Here is a 21,915-nt window from a genome sequence, read left to right as displayed (position 1 = left end):
CACAGGGTGAGTTGAAGATTAAAGGGTCATATCTGGAGAATAAAATTAAGGGATGAGAGAGGATTATTCTAGGAGAAGAAGAAAGAGAGAGGTAGAATGGGGTAAATTATCTCAAAAAACAGACAAGAAAAGTTCTTACAGTGGAGGGGAAACGGGGAAGGTGAGAGGGAATGAGTGAATCTTATTCTCATAGGATTTGGCTTAAGGAGGGAATAACATACACACTCAATTGGGTATGGAAATCTATCTTACCCTACAGGAAAATAGTGTGGGAAGGGGACAAGGGAGCAGGGGGCAGATTGGGAAAGGGGTTAATCAGAAGGAAGTACTTCTGAGGAGGGACAGGGTCAAAAGACAGAATAGAATAAATGGGGGGGGCAGGATAGGATCAAGGGAAATAGACTTAATTTTTCACATGACTACTATGTTTTGCATAACTGCACATGTATAACCTATATTGAGTTGCTTGCCTTTTCAGTGAGGGTGGGTGGGGAGGGAGGAAGAGAAAAATTTGAACCAAAGTTTTAAAAACATGTTAAAAAAAATTTTTCACATGCAACTGGGAAATAAGAAATACAGGAAATGGGATACAGAAATCTATCCTGCCCTACAGGAAAATAGAAGGAGAAGGGGATAAGAGAAGGGAGGGAGAGATAGAAGGGAGGGTAGACTAGGGGAAGCGGTATTCAGAATGCATGCCATCTTGGGGTGGGGGGAGGAGTGAGATGGGATGAAAATTTGGAACTCAGAATCTTGTGGAAGTAAATGTTGAAAACTAAATAAAATCTGATCAAAAAAAAAAAGAGCTCAGGGGGCACATCTTATTTCTCACCTGGCTGCACTACTGTGGGACCTCACCATGCTCCTACTAGAGTGTAAGCTCCTTGAGGGAAGGGCTATGGTTCCTTTTTCACATTTGTAGGTCCAGTGCTTAGCTTACAAAGGGCACTCAATACACGCTTATCTACTGAGGTCTTCAGTGTTGTGCTCAAGGTGGCTTGTGAAGATTTTCCCAGAAGTGAAATCTTCCCACTGGGAACAAATATGCTAATCTACTGCACAGGGTCATTGTAAGGAGTGTTTGGTAAACTTTAAAACACTATATTAAAGTGGACTGTACTTCTTTATTTCCTGGGGGCCCTTGGCCAAGTCACAGTAAACCCTGCCCCCTCTAATACCTTTAACGGAATCCTTAGAGGTGCCGTAGTCCAATGCTGGTATTTTACAGAAGAGATATTTTAAGGATGGAATCAGGAGTGGCCCAGAGGTACCATGACTTGGCCAAGATCATCCAGATTGTAAGCAGCAGCTCGGATTCCACATATCTTGCCTCCCTCTCTCAGGCCACATTTGATTCGTTCATTCAACCAATACTGATTATGACTCATAATCATAGCTCATGACAGGCTACAGCTCAAAGTCAGCATTGGCCAGGTCTCTTGATCCCCACGCCCAAGGTCTCAGACTCCTCTGTCTCCTCGAGAGGCTCAGAGGCCCTACAAGTTGTTTGGGTCTTGGCCCCCTCAAAGTAGTCCCGCCAATGTCCCAAGACGCTTCTCTTGGCCATCACATATCATCAGAAGTGGCCACATGGGCCAGTCTCCAAGGCCAGAGCTTTGGGAGTCACCTGTGGGGGAGGTAGGAATGAGCTCCCCAACCCAAACCCTCCCCAGGTCTAGAAGAAAGAAGCAGAGGGAGAGGGAGAGGAGGGGTGGGAGGGAGAGGGAAGGGAAGAGAAGGGTGTGGAAGGGAAGGGGGGAGGGAGGGAAAGGAGGAGAAGTAAAAGGAAGGGAAGGCGGCTGCTACATTCGGGCCTCCAACCTCCTTCCCCATGTGCCCGTTCGCTTGGCCCGCGCAAGCGCCTGAAGCTGGGGGGGGGAGGCGCGGCGTGGCCGCCGACTCCTCCCCCTCTCCCCCACCCTCTCCTTTCCCCGCCCTTCTCTCCCCCCCCCTCCGCCGAGGTGCAGCCCCCTCCCTTAGCCCGTCTCCTCGCGCAGCTTTCTCTCATTGGTCGCGTGCCCTGTTCCGTCAGTCCCAGCGCGCCCCACACCGCCCCCACCACTCCCCGCCTCTTCGCGCTCGCCGTCTTCCGATTGGTCGCTGCCCTTAGTCGCCCGCCCTCGCTTGCCTGCCATTGGCCGCGTCTTCCTCTCGCCTGCGCTTCCCCGGCAGCCTCGGGCTCCGGCTCCGGCTCCCGGCTCTCGGGCTCCGGCTCGGGCTAGTCGAAGGTCCGAGTGGCCTTGGGCGCGGCCGCCGCAGGCCCCGCCTCGGCTCTGTGGCTTTGGGCCGTCCGGCCCCGCCAACGTCATGGCCCGAGCGGCCCCTTGGGGAGAGCCTGCGGAGCCGGGGCCGCCTCCCGCCACCAGGGCCACAGAGGAGCTGGGCGGGCCGGGGCTGGGGATGGGGATGGGGCCGGGGCCGGGGCCGGGGCCGGGGCGGCGCCCCTCGGGAGGGCCCCGGCGCGTGCTCTTCGCAGACGAGGCCCTGGGGCTGCCCCTGGCCCAGCTGAGGCGCTACCAGCCCTGGGGCTGCACGGGGCTTGGGGGAGGGCCCGACGACGATGAAGAGGATGACGACGACGACCACGACGACGGGGCCGACGACGAGTCCCCGGCCGAACTGGGCCTGAGCGGGAGCCCCCCCGGAGCGGGGCCCGGGCCCCCCTTCTATCTGCTGCCCGGCTTCGTGCTGCCCCCGGCCCCGGGCCGGCTGGAGCGCCTGCGCGGTTCCATGGTGGAGCTGGAGGACCTCCTGCCCCCGGAGGATCCGGGGGCGCCGGGCCGAGCGCCGGTGCTGCGCGGCCTCATCCGGGTCCTCAACCTCTCCTACCACAAGGCCGTGCACGTGCGCGCCACCCATGACGGCTGGCTGACCTTTCGCGACCACCCGGCCCACTACGTGCCAGGAGGGAGCAGTTCCCCCGAGGACGGGGGGCAGACGGACCGCTTCGCCTTCCAGCTGCCGTTCGAGCCTGCCAGCGTGGGTGCCCAGGTCCAGGACGGTGCCCGCATCGACTTCGTGGTGCGCTACCAGACGCCCGAAGCCACCTACTGGGCCAACAACCAGGGCAAGAACTATACGGTGGTGCTGAAGGAGACCTCGGCAGCCCGGACCAAGGGGCTGGGCCTCCCGGGGCCTCCCGTGCCACCCGCAGCAGCGAAGCACCTCCTTTGGGAGGTGGAGACAAAACAGCTGAAGAGCTGTATGAAACCTGTCAGACACAGGTAACTCGCACTCCAGCGTCCACCCCTGCTTCTGACCCTCCCCTCCCATACTCGGGGCGGGGGCCTCCGGGGCTGAGCTCTGGGGAACCTGCTAAGGAATCAGGCAGCCACTGCCCTATTCCCCCCCTCCGAATTAAAAGGGATGAAGCTCTGAGTAAGGGTCAGGCAGCTAGGTAGCACAGTGGATAGAACACTGAACCTGAGTTGAAATCTGGCCTCAGGCACTTACTGCCCCCCCCCTTAGTAAGCCTCTCTGTGCCTCAGTTTCCTCATATGTGACATGGGGATAACGATAATAGCACCTGCCTCCAAGGCTGGCAAGGCTCAAATGAGGTAACATTTGTGACACATGGGCAAGCTTGCTGGATATTATTATTACTGTGGGAGTTGGAGTTGCTGCTTTAAGCTGCCTGGACTTTTGACCCAACTGTTTGAATTAGTCCGAATGGTCCCAGTCCAAACAGCCAAGATGTGAGCAGAATTGTTTTGGGGGGACAGTGACAAGATGTTAGACCGAGCAGTGTTAGTCTCACTGTAAGGTACTCACCCTGTCCAACCTTGTTGGAGTTGGGAGGGCCTGGGTTCACCCTGCGGCTCAGATGCCTGCTGGACCTCCCTGGGCCTCTGTAAAGTGAAGGAGTTGAACTAGATCAGGGGTTGGGGGAATCTTTGGGTGCAGTCTTTTGAGTGCAAGCTTTACCGAAGAAATCCTTTTGTTAAGGGGATTTGTTCTGTGAGGTTTGGATTCAGTCAAAGGGCCTGACTTCTGGCCCTCTTGGGGCCCCCAGCCTGGTATAGGAGTGTGACCTATGCATAGAAAACTAGTCACACCAACATTCCGACCTTCAGAGTGAACAGAGTGGAGATGGGACCCAGAGCTCACAGTCTAGTCACCAGAGTGACACCAGAATGCTGCATGTTCTGAGGGACCACAAGCAAGGTGATGCTAGAGGTGGCCTTTAAGGGGCTGGCCAGGAAGAAGAAGGCATCGAGACCAGAAAATGCAGGGGGGGTCACTTAAGGCCTATTCACCCCTGTATCCCCGAGTACACCACTGGAGAGACCAATGGGAAGATGCCTAGGCATAGGGAGAACTTGGCCATCATGGGGTCAGCCTGGTGAGCTTGATCACCATGTCCTGGGCCCTTGCCAAAATGTTTTTCAGAAGTGGAACCCAGATGTCCAGTAACTTAAGCTCTTGTCTCACTGTGTAACCTTGGACAGATTCCTTCTCTCTGCCTCATTTTCCTCGTCTCTAAAATGGGGGTGATCTACTTTGTGTCATCAGTCTCTCAGGGCCACCTAACTGAGCTATCTCCTATACTCAGCCCTGGTGTGACAAAGGGTACTAGACGATGGGAGCCCTTGAGGGCAGGAGCGATTTCAGACTAAGCTCTTATGACATGGTAGAATTTGGCCTCAAAAACCCCTGGGTTCTCCCCTCCTCTTTAGCACACGAAGGAATTGGCCTCCATGGCCTCGACAGTCCCTTTCAGTTCCAAAGGTTTTTGAAAGGCCAGACTTGAGAGCAGAAGAAGGGAGAAGAAAAGGGAGGAAATCCAGCTTAGAGCAGAACATCCAGTGCAGTGTTCAGGTGTTTCCCAACAAGGCTTACAGGCCTCTTTGCAGTGGGCCAGTACTCAGTTGGCAGTTCATCACTGGATGGCAGGCTCAAGTTGGTGAGTATTGGAAAGTCAGCATGGCAAGTCTTCATTTGGCTGGCTTTGAGGCAGTTTCTACTTTGGAGCCCAATTAAACACTAGATTTGGGAGGCAGAGACCTAGCTTGGGCTTCTGGGTCTGGTCTGTGTGCTGTGTGAGACATCTGGATCTCCTCTCCTCCTTTCGAAGGGTTCTTCTATCTCTGCTGTGTCTGATTCTGTGCTAGGCCCTAATTTCCCTTCTGCAAAAATCGTGGAAGGACTCAGTTCATTTCCTGGACCCAGAGACAGATCAGTGCCATCTCATCAGCCCCAGGTCACGCATGCAGGAGACAGTATTTCCATTCTCCTTTCACTAGACAATGGGATGGAAGTTATTCAACCAGGTTGCTTGATCACCATAAAAGTGAGAGAGGGAGGAGACTTAGTCTGATACAATGTCTAATAGAAGTCAGCACTGGCACTTGTCATGTGCTTTACATGTGTTAACAACTCTTGCAGGTGGCTACAGTTTTACAAATGAGGAAACTGAGGCAGACAGGTTCAGTGACTTGCCCAGGGTCACACAGCTAGAAAGTGCCTGAGGCAGGATTGGAACTCGGGTCTCCCTGCCTCTTGATTCAGCACCTCTCTCCATTGCACCACCTGGCTAAGCATCTTCAGTAAAGCTCTGACTCTTCTGCCTGATACTCAGGCCTCTCTACCTATTGGTAGCATGCTATTACATATGTGTGGTCAAAGTGAATACACCCTGGTGGGCTCTCCTGTCTCTGGGCCTTTACTGGAACTATTACCTAAAACACCTCTTCGATCTCTTGGATTCCTTGTCACGCTTTAAAGCCTCCCTCCCGAGTCAGTGACCCAGGGAATGCTTTGTTTTAGAATGCTCCCAGTACACTTCATTATAATGTAATGTTGGGTGGTCCAGGTCCCTGAGTATTCCCCTCTTCCTAGGAACTAGGAAGTTTCTTGGTTTGGGGGGGGGTTGGGAACGACACAACCCTAAATCTTATCTAATGTTATCTAATCTTCTGTACTCTCAGTACTGAGAAAATACAACTTAATCACTGTTAATAATTGAATAAATCTGTTGGTTATATACTTGACCCCCTAAATACTTTAAGATGAAAAATGGCCTGGGCCCAACCTAAATCTAGGATGAGGGGAATGAGCTGCACATACAAATGTTGGGGGAAGCAGGGAAGGTTTCATAGGGAGACCCACCTTGGAGCTGGATCCTAGAGCAGGAAGATTTTGGTTCGGGGGGGGGGCGGGGGGGAAGGAAGGGAGTTCTGTTGTGGCCATTGTGGAAGGAGAAAAGGATCAACCTCATTCCTCTGGGCTTTTTTTTTTTAAATTTGCCTGGCAGTGAAATGTCCCAGTCAAAGGGTTTGGATATTTTTAGGATGTTTGCCTAATTCCAAAGTTGAATACATGGCTGCTTTGGGAGGCACTGGAGGTCTCCCAGTAGGTGCTTGATGATCACATGCTGGGGATGCTTGTTCAGGGGCAGGTCAGGTAGGATCAGTTTCTTGAGACTGGGCAGTAGGAAGCTTTTTAGAGATCCTCTTCCTCTGTGTCCCACGAGGACCACTTTTACCATTGTCTGGGTCGGGAGATGAGTGTGGGCTGGATCTAAATTGGGGGTCTTAAAGATGTTCAAAATGGATTGTCTTGAGCCAGGTCGACAGAGTCAGACTCTTCTTCCTGTGTCTATAGACACGGGAGTCAGGAAAAAGAAGTTTTAGCAAAGAATTACAGCAAGAGCAACCTCCATTTCTAGAGCATTTTTTCTCCAGTTGCCCAGGAAGTCCTGCAAATCTCTATAAAGTGGAGATAATGGGAAAAGCATCAGGGCAAAGAAAGGCCCCCAAGCCCAGAGAGAGTGTCAGAGCCTGGACTCAGACCCAGGCTTCTTCTTCAGCTGGCTCCCTAGGTCCGACTTCAGAGGGTTCTCTGTCTCTGCTGTCCTGTGGGCTTCTTCTCTAATCTCAGAACTTGGGGGCCAAGTGTTAGCTCTTATGTGCTTGCCCACCTGCTAGTCACCCACTAGTGATCTGGGATCCATTATCGTGTAAACCCCTGGGCTCTCACCATGAACTGTTAGTCACTAAACATTTATTACTGTGCAGAGCTCTGGGAATAAAAAGAAAGGCAAAAGCCAGCCCCTGCCCTCAGGGAGCTCCAAGTCTAAGTGGAGAGAGAACAAACCAACAGTGATATGAAAACAAATAGGAAATGGTCTCCAAAGAAAAGGCCCTGGGAAGGCTTCCTGTAGAAATGGGATTTTAGTTGGCACTTGGAGGAAGCCAGGAGGCAGAGCATTCCAGACTTGGGGAACAGCCAGAAAAAAATGCCTGGAGCCTAAAGATGGAGGATCTTGTTTGAGGAGCAGCCAGGAGGCTGGAGTCACTGAATCAACTGAGTTTATTGAGCAGGGGGTGCTGGGGACATGGTGAGACCCACATTTTAGAAGATCACTTTGGTGGCTGAATGGAGGATGGAGTGGAGGGAGACTGGAGGCAGGCAGAACCCCCCACCCCCACCCCCATTGACATGCCCCGGTCCAGGCATGAGGTGATGAGGGCCTGCACCAGGGTGGGGGGCAGGGTCAGAGGAGAGAAGGAGGCGTGTATGAGGGATGCCGCAAAGGTAAACTTGACAGGCCTTGGCAACAAGTTGGATATGGTGGTGAGAGAGTGAGGGGTCCAGGATGAGACCTGGGTGGTCAGCCTGGAGCATTGTGAGGATGGCATTGCCCTCCACAGTAATATAGAAGGACAGAATGAGCAGACACCATACGCGACCCCAATGTTGCAGGAAACAGAGCAGGAGCAGTCAGAGAGGGAGGTGTGTCCTGGAAATCAAGGAGGAGAGAGGGATCCCTGGTCAAGAAGAATGAGGATTGAGAAAAGGCCATTGGTTTGACAACTAGGAGATGCTTGATCATTTTGAAGTCAGACCCATCCTCACCTCTGTTCATCTCAACAGGGATACGTTAGCAAACAGGGACACCCTTTCTTCCCCATAACTTTGTTGCCCCCAGTTGCACCCAGTTCTCTGCTCTGAGGACTGGAGATTTCTTTGCAGCTTTCAGCCAGTCAGGCAATTCTTAAGACTATGAATTGTTAAAATAGTTGTCAGTCTGCATCTGAAGAGAGAATTCCCCACACCTATGAAATGATGGAGAGTGAGAGAGAGAGAGAGAGAGAGAGTGTGGGGTGTGTGTGTGTGTGTGTGTGTGTAGTTCATCTTTATTTTTGGGGGGGAAAAAAAGATGGAAACATTTGGTTTTGACACACCAGGCACTTCCTGACAAGCATCCAATCTCTCCTAAAAGGAAGACCTGTGAGCCCCTGGACAAGCCACTGAAGTCAGCCTCTGTTCCCTCAACTGTAAAATGGGGATATTAATAACACCAGTCTCCCAGGGTTGCTGAAGGTTGACTGAGATAGCAGGCATAAAGGGCTGTTTCTGTTATTGCTGCACACATTCTCCCCAAAGGTTACCACCTGTTACCAGGACTTTGATGCTGACTTAGAGCTTTAGATTTGACCTGCTGTCAGTGTGCACTATACTTCTGTGTCCCTCAGCCCTTGGGGCCTTCATCTTCTACCACTAAATGCTAAAAACCTTCTGTGTGGCTGAGTTCTTTATCTTGTCCTAATGGAACTAGCCCTGAATTTGTATTCTGGACCAGCTTGGGCTTGAAACCAGCCTCTGACCTCTGATAACATTGTGTCCTGAGCTTCTTGCATTCTGCTTCAGTTTCCTCCTCCCATACATGAGGAATGATTATTCTTGTGTTTTTTTCCACTCTGTCCCATGGAACTAGGGAGGATCAGCCCTCAGGCTATTCTCACACTGGTTCTTGTTCTGAAGCCTTCCACCAGAATCAAGTTGTCTGAAGGTGAGCATAGGCTGGTACTCAGGCAGCAGGGAGTGTTGGGTAATGAGGTCAACCTCAGGAAGAATTGGTTTCTAGTCCTGTGCTGGACACACACTCTGAGACTCTGAATTGCAACTCTGCGTTGGTAGGGCAGCTAGGTGGCACTGCAGTGGATAGAGTGCTGGGCCTGGAGTCAGAAAGACCCCTCTTCCTGTATTCAAATCTGGCCTCTGACACTTAGTAGCTGCATTCCCTGGGCAAGTCACTTCACCCTGCTTGCCTCAGTTTCCTCATCTGTAAAATGAGCTGGAGAAGGAAAGGGCAAATCATACCGGTATCTCTGCCAAGAAAACCCCAAAAGTGGAGTCATGGAGAGTCCGACACACCTGAAAAATGACGGAACAACGCCCACAACAAAATTGGCAGAATTTACACCCCCATACTGAAAAGCTACAGAGATTATTGCCCTAGTGAAAACCATGGTTGTTAACTTGACCGCAAAAAGAATGAGATTCTCCAGGATGGAAGGGGACCAAAAAGAGGGAACCCTTGTCAGGCTTGCCTGAAGGGTGGTCCAACGTCCAGTCGCTAGCTTGGCTTATTCAGAACTGACGGGGCTAAAAACTGGTGACAGAAATGCCCTGAATAGCTTCTTTGTAACTTGGGCTGGGCCGTCAGATTCCTCCACGGTGACTTTCAGTAGTCATTCGTGACCCAGAGAACAGACATTCTCTGCCTGCTTGCCTTCCCTCCCCGTCCAGATATGACGGAAGATTTCTCAAAACCACTTAGCACAGTGCTTGGCACTTATTCTCCTCCCCTGTCCTCAGAGAGGATGTCTTGCCATCAGACTTGGCCCTGCTCTTGGCTCAGCCACCTTTCCATTCCCCCCGTGCTTGCTTGGAGCAAACCTCGGTTTCCTCACTCAGATCACCGTGCATCCCGACCCTTGTTAGGCAGTGCTTCTTGACTTGTCTTCAGTTGTCCGTCATGAAGCATTGGCACTCTCCCGACCCCCTCCATGTTGCTGAATTTTCTCTTTTCTTCTGTGACCTGCTTTTGTTGGGTCGCCTGAGCACCTCAAAAGCGACATGATGTGATGGCATCTTGGAGGAAACAGCAGAGACTGGATTCTTCAGTGTGGTGGTGCAATTCTCTTCTCTTTCACTGTTTTTTTTCATGGCCTCTTAGAAATTGTCACATCTGGCTCTTTTCCCTTTCAAGTGAAAGCTCTGTGGTTGCCTCTTTCTTGTCTGTCCCCACTGTCTAGGAGCTGGGTCAGACCATCTCCTAAGTCATCACAGTTTACTCTCGGTTCACCCCCTTGTCTCCACACTGGCAGGTTTTCCCCTCCTGACTGCTAGAAATGATCTTCAGACAGTTGTGAGAGCAGCTTGATTTCCATAATTAAGAGACTAGGTTGGAGGGAGAAAGGTGATCTGGGTGTTTAATCAGCCAGCCATTCAATGAACAAGCATTCCTGAAAGCCTTCCTCTGTGCCAGGTACAGAAACAAAGGCCGAGCTGAAGCGGTCTGTGGGGTGGAGGTGGTGGGAACCTGGGAAGCCTTCACATTGGAAGTAGCCTGAGCTTTGAAGGAGCCTGGGAGGAGGAGAAGTATATTCCAGGTATGTGAGATATGCAAAGGGAAGAAGGCAGGAGAAGTCCAGTCTGGATGGAGAAAAAGGAGGTGGGAGCCAGGCTGTGAAGGGAGTTTGGATTGGATTCTCGAGGTAATGGAACAGTGGACTTTAGTGAATAGGAGCATGTGACAGGGCCAAGGCTATGCACAGAGCAAACCCTAACTATGTAGGAGGTGAGGCCCTGTGCTAAGTGCTAGACCAAACCTTAACCCTAACCCTGCCCTGAAGGAGCTCACAGTCAGATGGCAGAGCCAACATGCAAACAACCAGGTGCAAAGCAGACATAAACAGGAAAAATTAGAATCAGCAGAGGGAAGGCACTAAGGGCTAGGGAAGGGGGGAACAATTTCCTGTAGAAGATAGGATTGGAGGGGCAGCTAGGTGGCGTAGTGGATAGAGCTGTGGCCTTGGAGTCAGGAGGACCTGAGTTCAAATGTGACCTCAGATACTTGATACTAACTGTGTGACCCTGGGCAAGTCACTTAACTCTGACTGCCTCACCAAAAAAGCAAAAAAAAAAAAAAAGGGATTGGAGTTGGAACTTGAAGGAACCCTGAGAGGGCAGGGGGAGGAGATAAGGAGGGAGAGCATTCTGAGCATGGGGCACAGCCAGGGGATGGATGGGTATGTGAGCAGGCAGGAGACCAGTGTCACTGGAACAGTAGGAGGGGGCCAGATTTGAAGAAAGCCGAACAGAGGATTTCCTATTTGCTCCTTCACCCTGACCTCTTAGCATTTGAACTTGGGGTTTGAGAAAATGAAAGACATGTTGTGGATAGAAGACTTTAAAACTACCCAAATAGTTCCTTCGTCAGAACTAGAGGCCCAGATGTGATGGCCTTCTCTTATTCAGCTGCATCAGGTCTTAGGGACTAGAGGCCGAGAAAGACAAAACTCCCTAGTGCCCATTTTCTTCTCTCTCTCCTCAGTCCAGCTACATGATCTTGGGCTAGTGGCTTCAGTCTAGTCACCTGTCAGATGGGGACTGGAACTCGGGGCTCTTTTCATCCCAGCAAAAAGAAACAGTAATCACCATGTGTTTGGATGTGTTCTCACTCCACACATCTTTTCCTTCCAGGGTGTTGACTTTGATGAGGTAGAGGCCAGAATCTATGGGTGAAAGGTAGTGCAGGGTCACACAGGACTTAAATTTGTCTCCATTCTGAGTAGGCAGAGAGGACAGTTTACTAGGCAGTTCACGTGGAGTAGGGATCTAATCTCTACCTCTACCGCTGTGAAGATGGAGAGCCTCAGCTCAGATGCTATCACATGCAACTGGATTCAGAAGATGAGGCCGCATGATCGGCCTCAAAGTGGAGTTGGTTGGTAATGGCCCCATGTCAGCATGGTTGGAGGAGGTCCCCAACAGAGTAGTATCCCAGGCATCCACACTGGGCCTCAGGCTGCTATTTCACATTCATATCCCTGACTTGGACAAGGGCATAAATGGTCTACCATTCACATGTGCAGAGGACACCCAGCTAAAACAGTGGGAGGGACCTTGGCAGGGTACTGCAGCAAGGTCAGACTCAAATAGGAATGGAGCCACTACTCCATTCATAGCGAAGGAGCCTTGCTGGTCATAGATTGACTTTGTTTTCAAATGTAATGTTATCTGTGTGTTATTGTATTGTTATTTATTTTGGTAAAATCTCTATCAAATTTCTTGAGATCTCTCTTAAAAACTCTGGAGTGTTGTGGGCCTACATGCTGACTGGGGACCCTGTGTTTAATACCTCTGGGCTAAAGCCTTGAGCCAAATCTAACAAGAAAAAGATCTAAGGGTTTTAGTGGAAAGGCTCAAACACCCTCCCATGACCTTGGGCTGCATTAGGAAAATCAGAAAGTGGTCATCCTTCTGTGCTCTGCCCTTGTCCCAACTCATCTCAAATGTTGGATTCAGCAGTAGATGATAGTTTGAAAAGAACGTCTCCAGGGTCTCTGACGTGGCCTTGACTCCATGTCACATGGGAGGAACTGGGATTGTCTAATCTGGAGAAGAAAAGACTCAGGAGGATCACAGGGCCTGGCCTGAGGCGTTTGGAGGAATGGGCACAAGGCCTGGGGGTTATGGTGAAGATTCCTTTGGTGGATGGGCTGGCCTTGATGGCCACAGAGACCCCCTTCCAGCTCTCAAGTCCTGTGATTCTGTGAGGACCACCCTGGTATGAGGTTCAGGAAACCAGGAGACAGCCCAAGGCTTAACCTTTCCCCCTTGATTGTTATTCGCAGGCTTCGGCCTGGAGAGAGACTTCAGGCCCACTATCCCAGTCTTTCCCTGTTGCTGGGATTGGAGATGCTTTTGAGACTGGAAGCATTCTGATGGTAGTAGCCATGGGCTGGGCTGTGATGGCAAGAGCTGTAGTGGTCCACTGAAAATCTCCAAGGTGAAGAGGGGGCCAAGGATGTGACCCACGGGCAGACCCCAGGCCTGGGCACTTTGCCCTCATTTCTCCAGTTGCTGGAACGCTGATCTTAGCCAATTGCCAGTGTGCACATCCCTTCTCTGAGGAGGCATGGAGACAAGGAAGCTGATTAGGCGAAGCGGTCTCTGCGGTTCTGCTCTGTGGCAGTTTCCCCCAGCTACATCTTAATAAATCATGGAGACAAAAAAAAAGTAGGTTTGTTATAAAAAGTAAATTTGTAAATAAAGTTGTTCAGTCTACAGCCCAAGGGTCCGAGATTTGGTGGTGGTGGGAAACCAGGTGAAAGCTTCCTTTTCATATTTCAGTGTGCCTTTTTTTTTTTTGAGGCAATTGGGGTTAAGTGAGTAGTAAAACACAACTAATAAGTATTTGAGGTTGGATTTGAACTCGGGTCTTCCTGACTCCAGGGCCAGTGCTCTATCTGCTGTGCCACCTAGCTGCCCCCCAGAGTATGCTTCTGGTTTGGGTTTCTTTTTTTGTTTGTTTGTTTGTTTTTCTTCCATATACTCCTAGATCAGAATTGGCTTGGGGGCAGTAGCTGAGGAAGTGCTTGATGCTGGCAGAGGGACGTGCCAGGGAGCATTGCTAAGAGTGTATAGATTGAGCGCCCTCTTGTGAGCAGGGGAATACCCTGGTGGCCTTGGGCTGGCGCCATCTGGTGGCCACAGTATGCACCCTCTTGCTGGTCAGTGACTTCATTTAGTGACAACCTGCTTTTCTACAATGAGTGAACAGCACACCATCTGTCATGCAAATGATTCTTGTAACACGAGAAAGGAGAGAGGAATGAAGCCCAGTGCTAGGTGACATTAGCTTAGTAAATAAGTGATGTCAGGGCTAGTGTGGCAAAGGCAAAAAGAAGGGAGAGTGTGGAGCAATGAGAGACAAGAAAGCAGACTGCTGAGGGCCTTGAATGCCTAACAGTGCCAATGAGGGGCGTGGATGTCCAGGTCTCTGCTTAAGAAACATCATTGTGATGGTGTGGAGGGGGCAAAGTGTCAAGGCAGAGAGACCTCTAAGGTGGAGAATGTGTCCACTTTCCTCTCTCTACCTCCCACAGGCAGACTGAGGAGGAATTCAGAAGAGAGAACGTACATGAGCCTGTCTCTTCTAAAGGTAAGTCTGATGGGGCCACTTTCATGTTCTTTTGCTGCCCTGCCCCTCATCTCCTTCTTTTCAGTTTTCTCAGATTCACCTGGAGTCTCAGAAATCCCCTGGTTATAGAATGGGAACCCCACCAATTTGGGAGTTGAATAATAGTCCTATTTACTATGAAAATAGTCCTGTTTACTGTGAAAAAGACTGACTGTTCAAACCTGGCAAGTCTAGGCACAGCAGCAGCATCTCTGATAAAGCCATTTGGGGAAGGGGGTGGGGAGTTGGCCCCCCAGTGGCCTGGGCCAAGGAGTTTTGGCCCTGATTGCTCTGTCTATAGGCAGTAGACAATGAATGGCCCTTGAGGCCAAGGCAACAGCACGAGAACAAGGTGTTCCATGACACCTTGAGTTTCACAGGTGAATGACCATTTGCTTGGGTTTGAAGATGGGGAAGGGTGTTTGAAACCAAAGCAGGCAGGCCTTTGGTGGGGTGGTGGGAGGGGAGAGATTTTCTCTCCACACTGAACTGGCGGAGAAAGCTGTGTCCTCTCCATCCCATATCGGTTTCTCATACAGTGACCAGTTTTGAAAAGAATCTGTTGACTCAAAGTCACAGAAATGCAGCATGACCTCTCCTCCCTACCTTTTTCTCACTCTTTCAGAATGCCCTGATGCCGGGGACAGGGGGTCAGGGAGCATATTAGTAACCCCTCTGCCATTCCAACCAGGGTCACAGATAATACAGGTAAGAGACAGTGGCATCCCCATCACATTAGCCAACTCCACGTGTCCACCCTGTGGTAGGTATGTGCCTGATGGCAGCAACCTTCCAGGATGCCCATGGATGAAATGTCACCCAGGGGGAGCTGGTCTCCACTTGCATCAAGAAACTGAATTCCAAGGCTGCTCTATTCTCAGCTCTCACAGTTAGCTTAGACTGCAGGTCTAGAGAGTGGTTGGTCCAACATGAGGAAGATGTGCAATGAGCTGCCCTTGGAAGTACTGGGGGTATCCAAACAGAGACTGTTGACAGCCGCCCATCAGGACGATTCTGAGAGTCTGTGATTGTAGAATGTCCAAGTTCTATGACTAACAAACTTTCCCTCATTTGAAGCCTCTCCCTCTTATGCTGCTTCCATCTGTCACTCGCTGAGACCTAGCTCCTCTTGACTGACACTGAATAATCATAATAATAGCTAGCGTTTATATAGAGCCTACTATGGGCCAGGCACTGTGCTAAGCACTTGACAGATATCACCTCCTCTGATGCTCACAACAACTTTGGGAGTTAGGGGCTATTACTAGCCCCATTTTACAGTTGGGGAAACTGAGACAGCCAAAGGTGAAGTGACTTACCCAGAGTCTCACAGCTAGTGTCTGAGGGCAGATTTGAACTCAGATCTTCCTGACTACAGGCTCAGCACTCTGTGCACTGTAACACCCCCTGGCTGTGCCCTACTATATTACATCCCTAACTATGCTTTATAATACTAGTTTCACCTCTCCAATACCAACAACCTCAGACAAACTGGCACTAGAAGGGGTTTCTCTCCATCACTGTTTCTAAGTCTCTCCCTCTGCTACCATCACTCAGCAGCCTCTTCTCCTTTGAGGGTGATTCTCTCCAAATTTATTACCCAGTCCTGATGGCTCACAGTCTTCTTCTCCAGCTCAGTTCCTGCCCTTAACTAGGAGACTTCCCATGGCCTAATTCTCTTTTCCACCTTAGCTACACTCTTGATCTTGCCATTGGCCACAAATGTTCCACTTCCATGTTCAGGAACTCTGAAGTTCCCTTATCTCATCGTTATCTTCTCTCATTCTGTCTCTGCCTCTGCAACACTTTTCTTAAACCTGTTCTTGGTCTTCACTGGGACCTCAGTTCTTTTCCAGTTCGTCGCTCTATCTCTGCCTTATACTCAACCATGAACCAACTCCACGCTAGCCTCCACTCTTGACCTCCAGTCTCAGCAACTTAGACCTAGAGACATATCAGGAGACTTGGGGCCACAGACCTAGACTTAATGAACCTCTAGACCAAGACTTGGAGAGACACAGAGACTTAATGCCTTAGAGTGCTAGAGATAGAAAAAATCCCAAAGACTTGGACACATGGAGCCCTAGATCTAGACCTAGAAAGAGACACCAAAGACACGTGAGGCCTTGAGCCTTTGAGCCCAAGGGTTACATTTTGTGACCTAGAGCCATAGGTTCTATATCTCGGGACTTAGTCTGTCTTTTGTTTTTCTTTGTATTCTCAGTGCTTAGCACTGTGCCAGGAACAGAGTGCTTAATTGATGCTTGTGGACTGACTGACTAGATTCTCCCTCTACCACCATCTTCCTTTGAGGTTTATTCAATCCCTATTCAAACCCACTTCCTGTGACCTACTCTTTCACCTCACCTCATCCACACTCAAAGATGGTCCATCACCCACAAGGGTTCCACTTCCACGATCAAGAATTCTGACATGGTTTTATCTGCTCAAAACCTTTAATCATTCCATCTTTCATTCCAACCCATTTTTCCTCACTTGGATCACCAGTACGTCCACCCTTCTCCCAGGCCAATACCCCTACACTGGTTACACTTTCTTCCTTTTATCCGCTATCGAGATGTCGACCCTTTGATGAACCAGCCCCTTTATTGGATCACCGATCTTGCCCCACCAGGTCTCAGTCTTGCATCATTCACACTCTGCTGCCTTTGCTCCTACTCACATGCTGCTGAGAAATTCACAAAACTGTTTTGTACGTTATGTTAATCTCATCTGGGCCCTCACTGCAGCAGGGCAATTCTCTCACACCTCCCTCATCAGCTCCCTCTCCCACTCTCCACAGAGGCTCTTCCAAACCTTAAAACCTTCTTCAAATCTCCCATGGCTCTTCTGCCTGCCCCCCCACCCCCGCTCCCGCCACCAATTGCTTCATTTCACTGGAAAATGTTGAAGCCATTTTTTGCCTTGAGTCCCCTCTTCCTCATCTCCCATCACTCAGATGCCTTCCTTCACCCCTGTCTCCCATGATTGCCAAGGTGACCCCCCCATGTGCATCCTTGATCCCATCCTAGCTTCTCTAGTGGATTGCCCCCTCTGCCATCCCCACTTTCTCACTTATCTTCCATCTCTCCCTGTCTCCTGGCCGCTCCCCTGCTGCCTACAAACGTGTCTGTGTCTCCCTGATCCTCAAAAAACCTTCACTTGATCCATCCATTCCTGCTAGCTCTCATCCCATATCTCTCCTCTCTTGTGTGGCTAAATTCCACAATGGGTGTCCTTGTTTCCTCTCCCTTCCCTCTCTTCTTAACTCTGACCTCAGCATTCCAAAGGGACCATGATAGAGCAACTGGCCTTTGATCAGTCCTTGTCCTTCCTGACCTTTCCGCAGCCTTTGACACATGCTCAGTCAGGAGATTGCTGTGGGTCTCCTAAAGCCCAGATTTCTTAGTCTGGCACTTGAAACTGGTGCTAGTCTTTGATCCTTTCCAGAACAATCTTTTCTCTTAATGGAACCGCTGCCACCCTTCCATATCTTGCATGCCTCCACTTCTGCTGATTCCCTATGCTTGGGGTACCTGCCTCTGAGAATTGGCATCAAGGGGCCCCTCCATTATTACTTCTGGAGACAGGTTCTCCAACTTCCAGGTAAGACCAAGCCCTTCTTGGGCTGTCCTCCCCACCCTTTACAAAGGGGCTTTGCTCACGGTGACCCTCAGAAGTGGCTAGTACAGTGACATCATACTCTGACCATGTTCAGATGAGAGACTGATAAAGCCAAAATAAAGTGAATTGTTTTTTTTTTAGCAAGGATATGGCTAGCTTTGCTTGAGAATCTTGCACCATTCTGATGAGAAATTCATATTTGCTTCAATTTTAAATGGACCCAGGATCTCACTGGGCTGAATTTATTTACACTTAAAACCATTGTAATAGAAGTGGGAGAAAAGGGCAGCTCCTATTTCTATAGAAGATTAAAATTCGCAAAGTTACAACAACTCTATAAAATAGGTAGTACAAGGATAATTATTCCCATTTTACAGATGAGGAAACTGAGGCTTAGAGAAGTCAAATGACTTGCCTTATGTCACAGAACTGCAATTCAAATCCAGGTCTTCTGACTCCCCTGTTGGCCACATGTTAGGGTGATCTGGGGTGGCCTGCCTTATTTAGCTCAAACTTTTTAAACCAAAAACATGGCCAGGTACTCCTTTCTGAGGTGAGAGTTGCCGTCAGCCACGGGGAGGGCCAGAGAATTCATTTGCACTCAATCTGAAGTTGGCAGGATCGTCTCTATTTAGTCAGTGGGCCTCGCAATGGCCTCCCCCAGACCTTCAGCAGTTTCCTGTTGCCAAGAAGACAAATCCACGGCCTTCCACAGTTCATCAAGGGAGCCTTATCTTCTCTTTCTCTCTCTGCTGGCCCTGCCTCGGTGGCTGGGAGAGCTCATTCTCATGCCTAGAAGGAAGGCACTCCCTCTCTCTTCAGCTCAGCTTCTTGGCTCCTTCTCTTCTCTGTTGATTTTTTTCCTCCTCTTCTCTCTGTCTCTGTCATCTCTGTCACTCTCATCTCTGTCTCTCTCTGTCTCTTCAGTTTCCTTAGGGTGCTTGTTGAGGACCTCTGCCCCATCACATGCCACTTTGTCCCATTTAATAAGAGCTCACATTTTCATAGCACTTTGAGGCTCATAAAGCACAATCCAGATAGCCTACCTTTCAAGGTAGACATTGTCATTATCATCTCTACTTTCCAGAGAAGGAAACTGAAGCCCAGAGAGGCTAGCAAGTGTCTGAGGCAAGATCAGAATTTGGGTCTTCTTGACTCTAGGACCTATACACTGTCTTCTTTGTGTTTGTAGTGCCTGGCCCAGGGTAGCTAGTTACTAAATGTTTGCTCAGTGAAATGAGCCAGAGTGACCCCCAGGGTCATTAGCTGAGGTGCTTGGGAGAAGTGGGGCCTACCTAGCACCTTAGAGGGGAATGGGGCATTTTTGGTAGACCTTGTCCTGATTTTCTTTTCCCTTTGTTCTTTCTCTCATTTCTGTCCCTGTTCTGCTAACCCCCTTCCCCCTTCCCTCCTCCTTATCTTCTGTGACCCTAGGTCTCAGATGTCATGGTGGCTAGCTCTCCAGAAAACAAGGGATCTCACCTGTACCTGCCTGAGACGGTCCTGGAATACCCACAGTCCCCCGCCATCGAAATCCACCCTTCTGTGCTGAGCTTGGGGCCAGATCAGGGAGGAGCCCTGGGAGTGCCCCTGTTGGGGGCTGAGGAAGAGGTCCTGTCAGACTTGGCGAGTCCTCTGGGTGAGTGGCCTTCTGAGGGTCACCCTGGAAAGAGCACAGACTTGTTTGGGTCAGATGAGGCCCAGAATGAAGATGCTGTGGACCTGGAGTTGGAACAGCTCTACCTCACCCACCTGAGCCGCTTGAGGGCTGCAGAGGTGGCTGATGGGGATTTGGCAGGGATCCCTATAACTGATCCCGACCAAGATCTCTTCCTGAAGTGGATGGGTCCAGAGAGAGCCTTGAACAGCTCCCTAGCAGAGGAGATCACCCTGCATTATGCAATGCAAAGTGTGCAGGGGCTGATGGAGCTCCTTGAAGATGCTAAAGAAGGTGGTGACGAGGTTGAGGAGCTGGGGGTGTCTTCTGGTGCTGAGGAGGAGGAGGAGGAGGAGTCTGGGGAAGGAGACACACTGAAGGAATCCCCTCCTGGCATCGTTACTGGCATGTGGCTGGCAGGACAGCATCCTGGGTTCGTCTTGGTCAAGGATGGGCTCAGTCAGGACCCAGAAGAAGAGGAAATCCTGAGGTCTGGCCATTCACGGTCCTGGGCAGCCCCTGAAAGGAAGCCAGCGGATACAGAGAAAGAATGTGACCAGATCAGTGCCATCAAGGCTGAAGGGCTCTCTTCCTGCTTCCAGGAAGGAAGCGATCTCTTGCCCAATAGCATCCCAGTGCAAAAGCCTTCTGGCATTGCCCAAGGGGGAGGCCTCTGGGAATTCCCAGGTCAGCTCCAGAGGGCTCTCAGCCAGTCTCTGTGTGTGCTGGGTCTGCTGGTTTTCCTGCCCATTGTGTGGAATGCCTGCATGGCCTTCATGGGTTTGGCCTTTTATCTCTCTCTGGCCTGGTTCTCTTAGATGGCTGTGTGTGGGGGTGGGTGGGGGGGGGGCAGGGGAGGCCTAGCAATCATAATTACAGAAACCGTGGAGGTTAGTGGAAGAAATGAGGAAAGCTCTTAGATACCCAGGCCCAGACACAGACACACGTTTACGTAGATCTATATGGACACCTGTACATATGTACATGCACAATGCACATGTGTATGTGGCATCATACGGTAGGTGGGGAATGTAGCAGAGAAAAGCATCAGTTACTGTTTGCTGTATTTCTTACTAAACAACTTCTGAAGAAACCAGCAGAGGCTTTTTGCAGTGAGTTTGTGGAGTTCTCCCCATCTCGGTGATAGTTTGAAAGGGCGAGTTGACCTTGGAAGTGTTTTCTTTCTGGGCATGGGGAAGGAGTCCCACTTACATTAGCACTTGCGGCCATGAGCTCAGGGACCAGGTTCCAGGCTTAGGCCACGGCTCAAAGACTCTCATGGGTGGTCGCTTGCAGCCAACTCCACCAACAGTTTGCTTGTGTGAGCAAGAAAAGAGCCTGGGTGAAAAGCAGAGCCCGACCTTGACTTGTTGAAGAATTTCCTCTACAGCGTTCCCGCCTAGTTGTCGTTGAATGCTCACTGTGACATGGGCACTGCTTCCCATTCCATTTATGGACAAAGAAGGTTTCCTGATGGGAGACTGAATCCTTTCTCCCTCGACCTTCACCCCATTTGGACAGTTATTTGATCTTCCTGGAGCATCCGCGGTCTCTGTTTCTACAAGCAAGTCAGAGCTTGTTTTGGTTTGGTTTGGTTTCTTTTTTTTAAGTGAAAGATTACTGACCGGAGGCAGAGAAAAGAGTGCCACTGATTATTATGTGTCAGAGGACCTCAGTCCCTAGATTCTTTGATTGCTCAGGAGCACCTGACTCCAACCCTCTCATTTTAAGCAGGCCCTGAGAAGGGCTGGAATGACCATCCCACAGAAGGAAGAGTGAAGGAGAGGTTTGTGGCCAGACCTCAGCGGCCTTCTCGATTCCATGAAAGTTGGCCAGAGCTCCCTCACCCTGGGATGAGCACTTGAATAGTCTTAAGGGATGAATCCTGCTTTACTTATTTTTCAGAAACGGGATGCTTTGTAGGCTCAGTTTGGGAGTGAGGCGCCTGGAATGGAGCCCAGGAAGCCAAGTGACTTGGGAAGTGGATTTCCTCTCTGTGTCTCAAAGGGTCCAATGGGACTCTAGTTGCCCCAGAGCACTAGAGGGACCCTCCAGATCGTAGGGTTTCAGGATGAAAGAGTTAGAGTGAATTCAGTATCTGGGGTTTAGAATGTGATGAAGAGCAGCTGTTTGGGGGCAGGGGCTCCTACTCTGGAACATGGTTGGTTTTTTCAAAATGGAAGGAAGTGGTAGCTTTGTTGGAAGGGAATGAAAAGGAAGATGCCGTCTTCTTTCCCTAGTTCCTAGCTCACAGACCCCTGAAGTCCCGCCACAGAACAGGTGTCTAAGAGGCCTGACACTTCCTTCCCTGTCAGATGTTTTGATAGGAAGTCTGAGACTCAGTTATAGCTCTTCTTCAGCCTCCCTCCCAGAACTTGTTGCCTATTCATCTGATTATAATGATCATCCCGCAAGCCAGTGCACTACTATATTGAGTGCCTACTATATTCCAGACACCGGGCCAAGTACAAGGGATACAAAGAAAGGCAAAAGGCCAGTGCCTGCCCTCAAGGGACTCCCAGTTTAAGTGCAGGAAACAACAGGCAAACAACAATGTACAAACAAATTCTAGACAGGCTAATTTGGGGGTAACCTGGGGAGCGATGGGGAAGGGGGGTTCTAATGATGGCTGCGCTTTTCAAGGAGCAGGTGTCAAGGA

General features: G+C 50.3%; 1 protein-coding gene across 1 annotated transcript; it reads left to right on the top strand.

Annotated features, from left to right (window-relative positions):
- The first annotated feature begins 2,149 nt into the window (after window positions 1–2,149).
- PPP1R3F (protein phosphatase 1 regulatory subunit 3F) lies at window positions 2,150–20,083 on the top strand. Its single transcript, XM_020976551.2, has 4 exons — window positions 2,150–3,224; window positions 13,902–13,957; window positions 14,601–14,683; window positions 19,034–20,083. The coding sequence occupies exons 1-4, from the start codon at window positions 2,308–2,310 to the stop codon at window positions 20,072–20,074; spliced, it is 2,097 nt and encodes a 698-aa protein (XP_020832210.1). The 5' UTR covers window positions 2,150–2,307; the 3' UTR covers window positions 20,075–20,083.
- The last annotated feature ends 1,832 nt before the right edge of the window (window positions 20,084–21,915 follow it).

The sequence above is a fragment of the Phascolarctos cinereus genome, unplaced genomic scaffold (genome assembly GCF_003287225.1).
Source record: "Phascolarctos cinereus isolate Bilbo 61053 unplaced genomic scaffold, phaCin_HiC Scaffold_8;HRSCAF=390, whole genome shotgun sequence".
Classification (NCBI taxonomy): Eukaryota; Metazoa; Chordata; class Mammalia; order Diprotodontia; family Phascolarctidae; genus Phascolarctos; species Phascolarctos cinereus.
This window is presented reverse-complemented; position numbering and strand designations above follow the sequence as displayed.

What these genes read in the sequence shown, in the direction of transcription:
- PPP1R3F (XM_020976551.2), top strand. Translation starts at nt 2,308, where the DNA reads ATGGCCCGAGCGGCCCCTTGGGGAGAGCCTGCGGAGCCGGGGCCGCCT. An exon ending in TGAGCCTGTCTCTTCTAAAG is followed by an intron (nt 13,958 to 14,600) that starts GTAAGTCTGATG and finishes TCACTCTTTCAG; the next exon opens with AATGCCCTGATGCCGGGGAC. An exon ending in CAGGGTCACAGATAATACAG is followed by an intron (nt 14,684 to 19,033) that starts GTAAGAGACAGT and finishes CTGTGACCCTAG; the next exon opens with GTCTCAGATGTCATGGTGGC.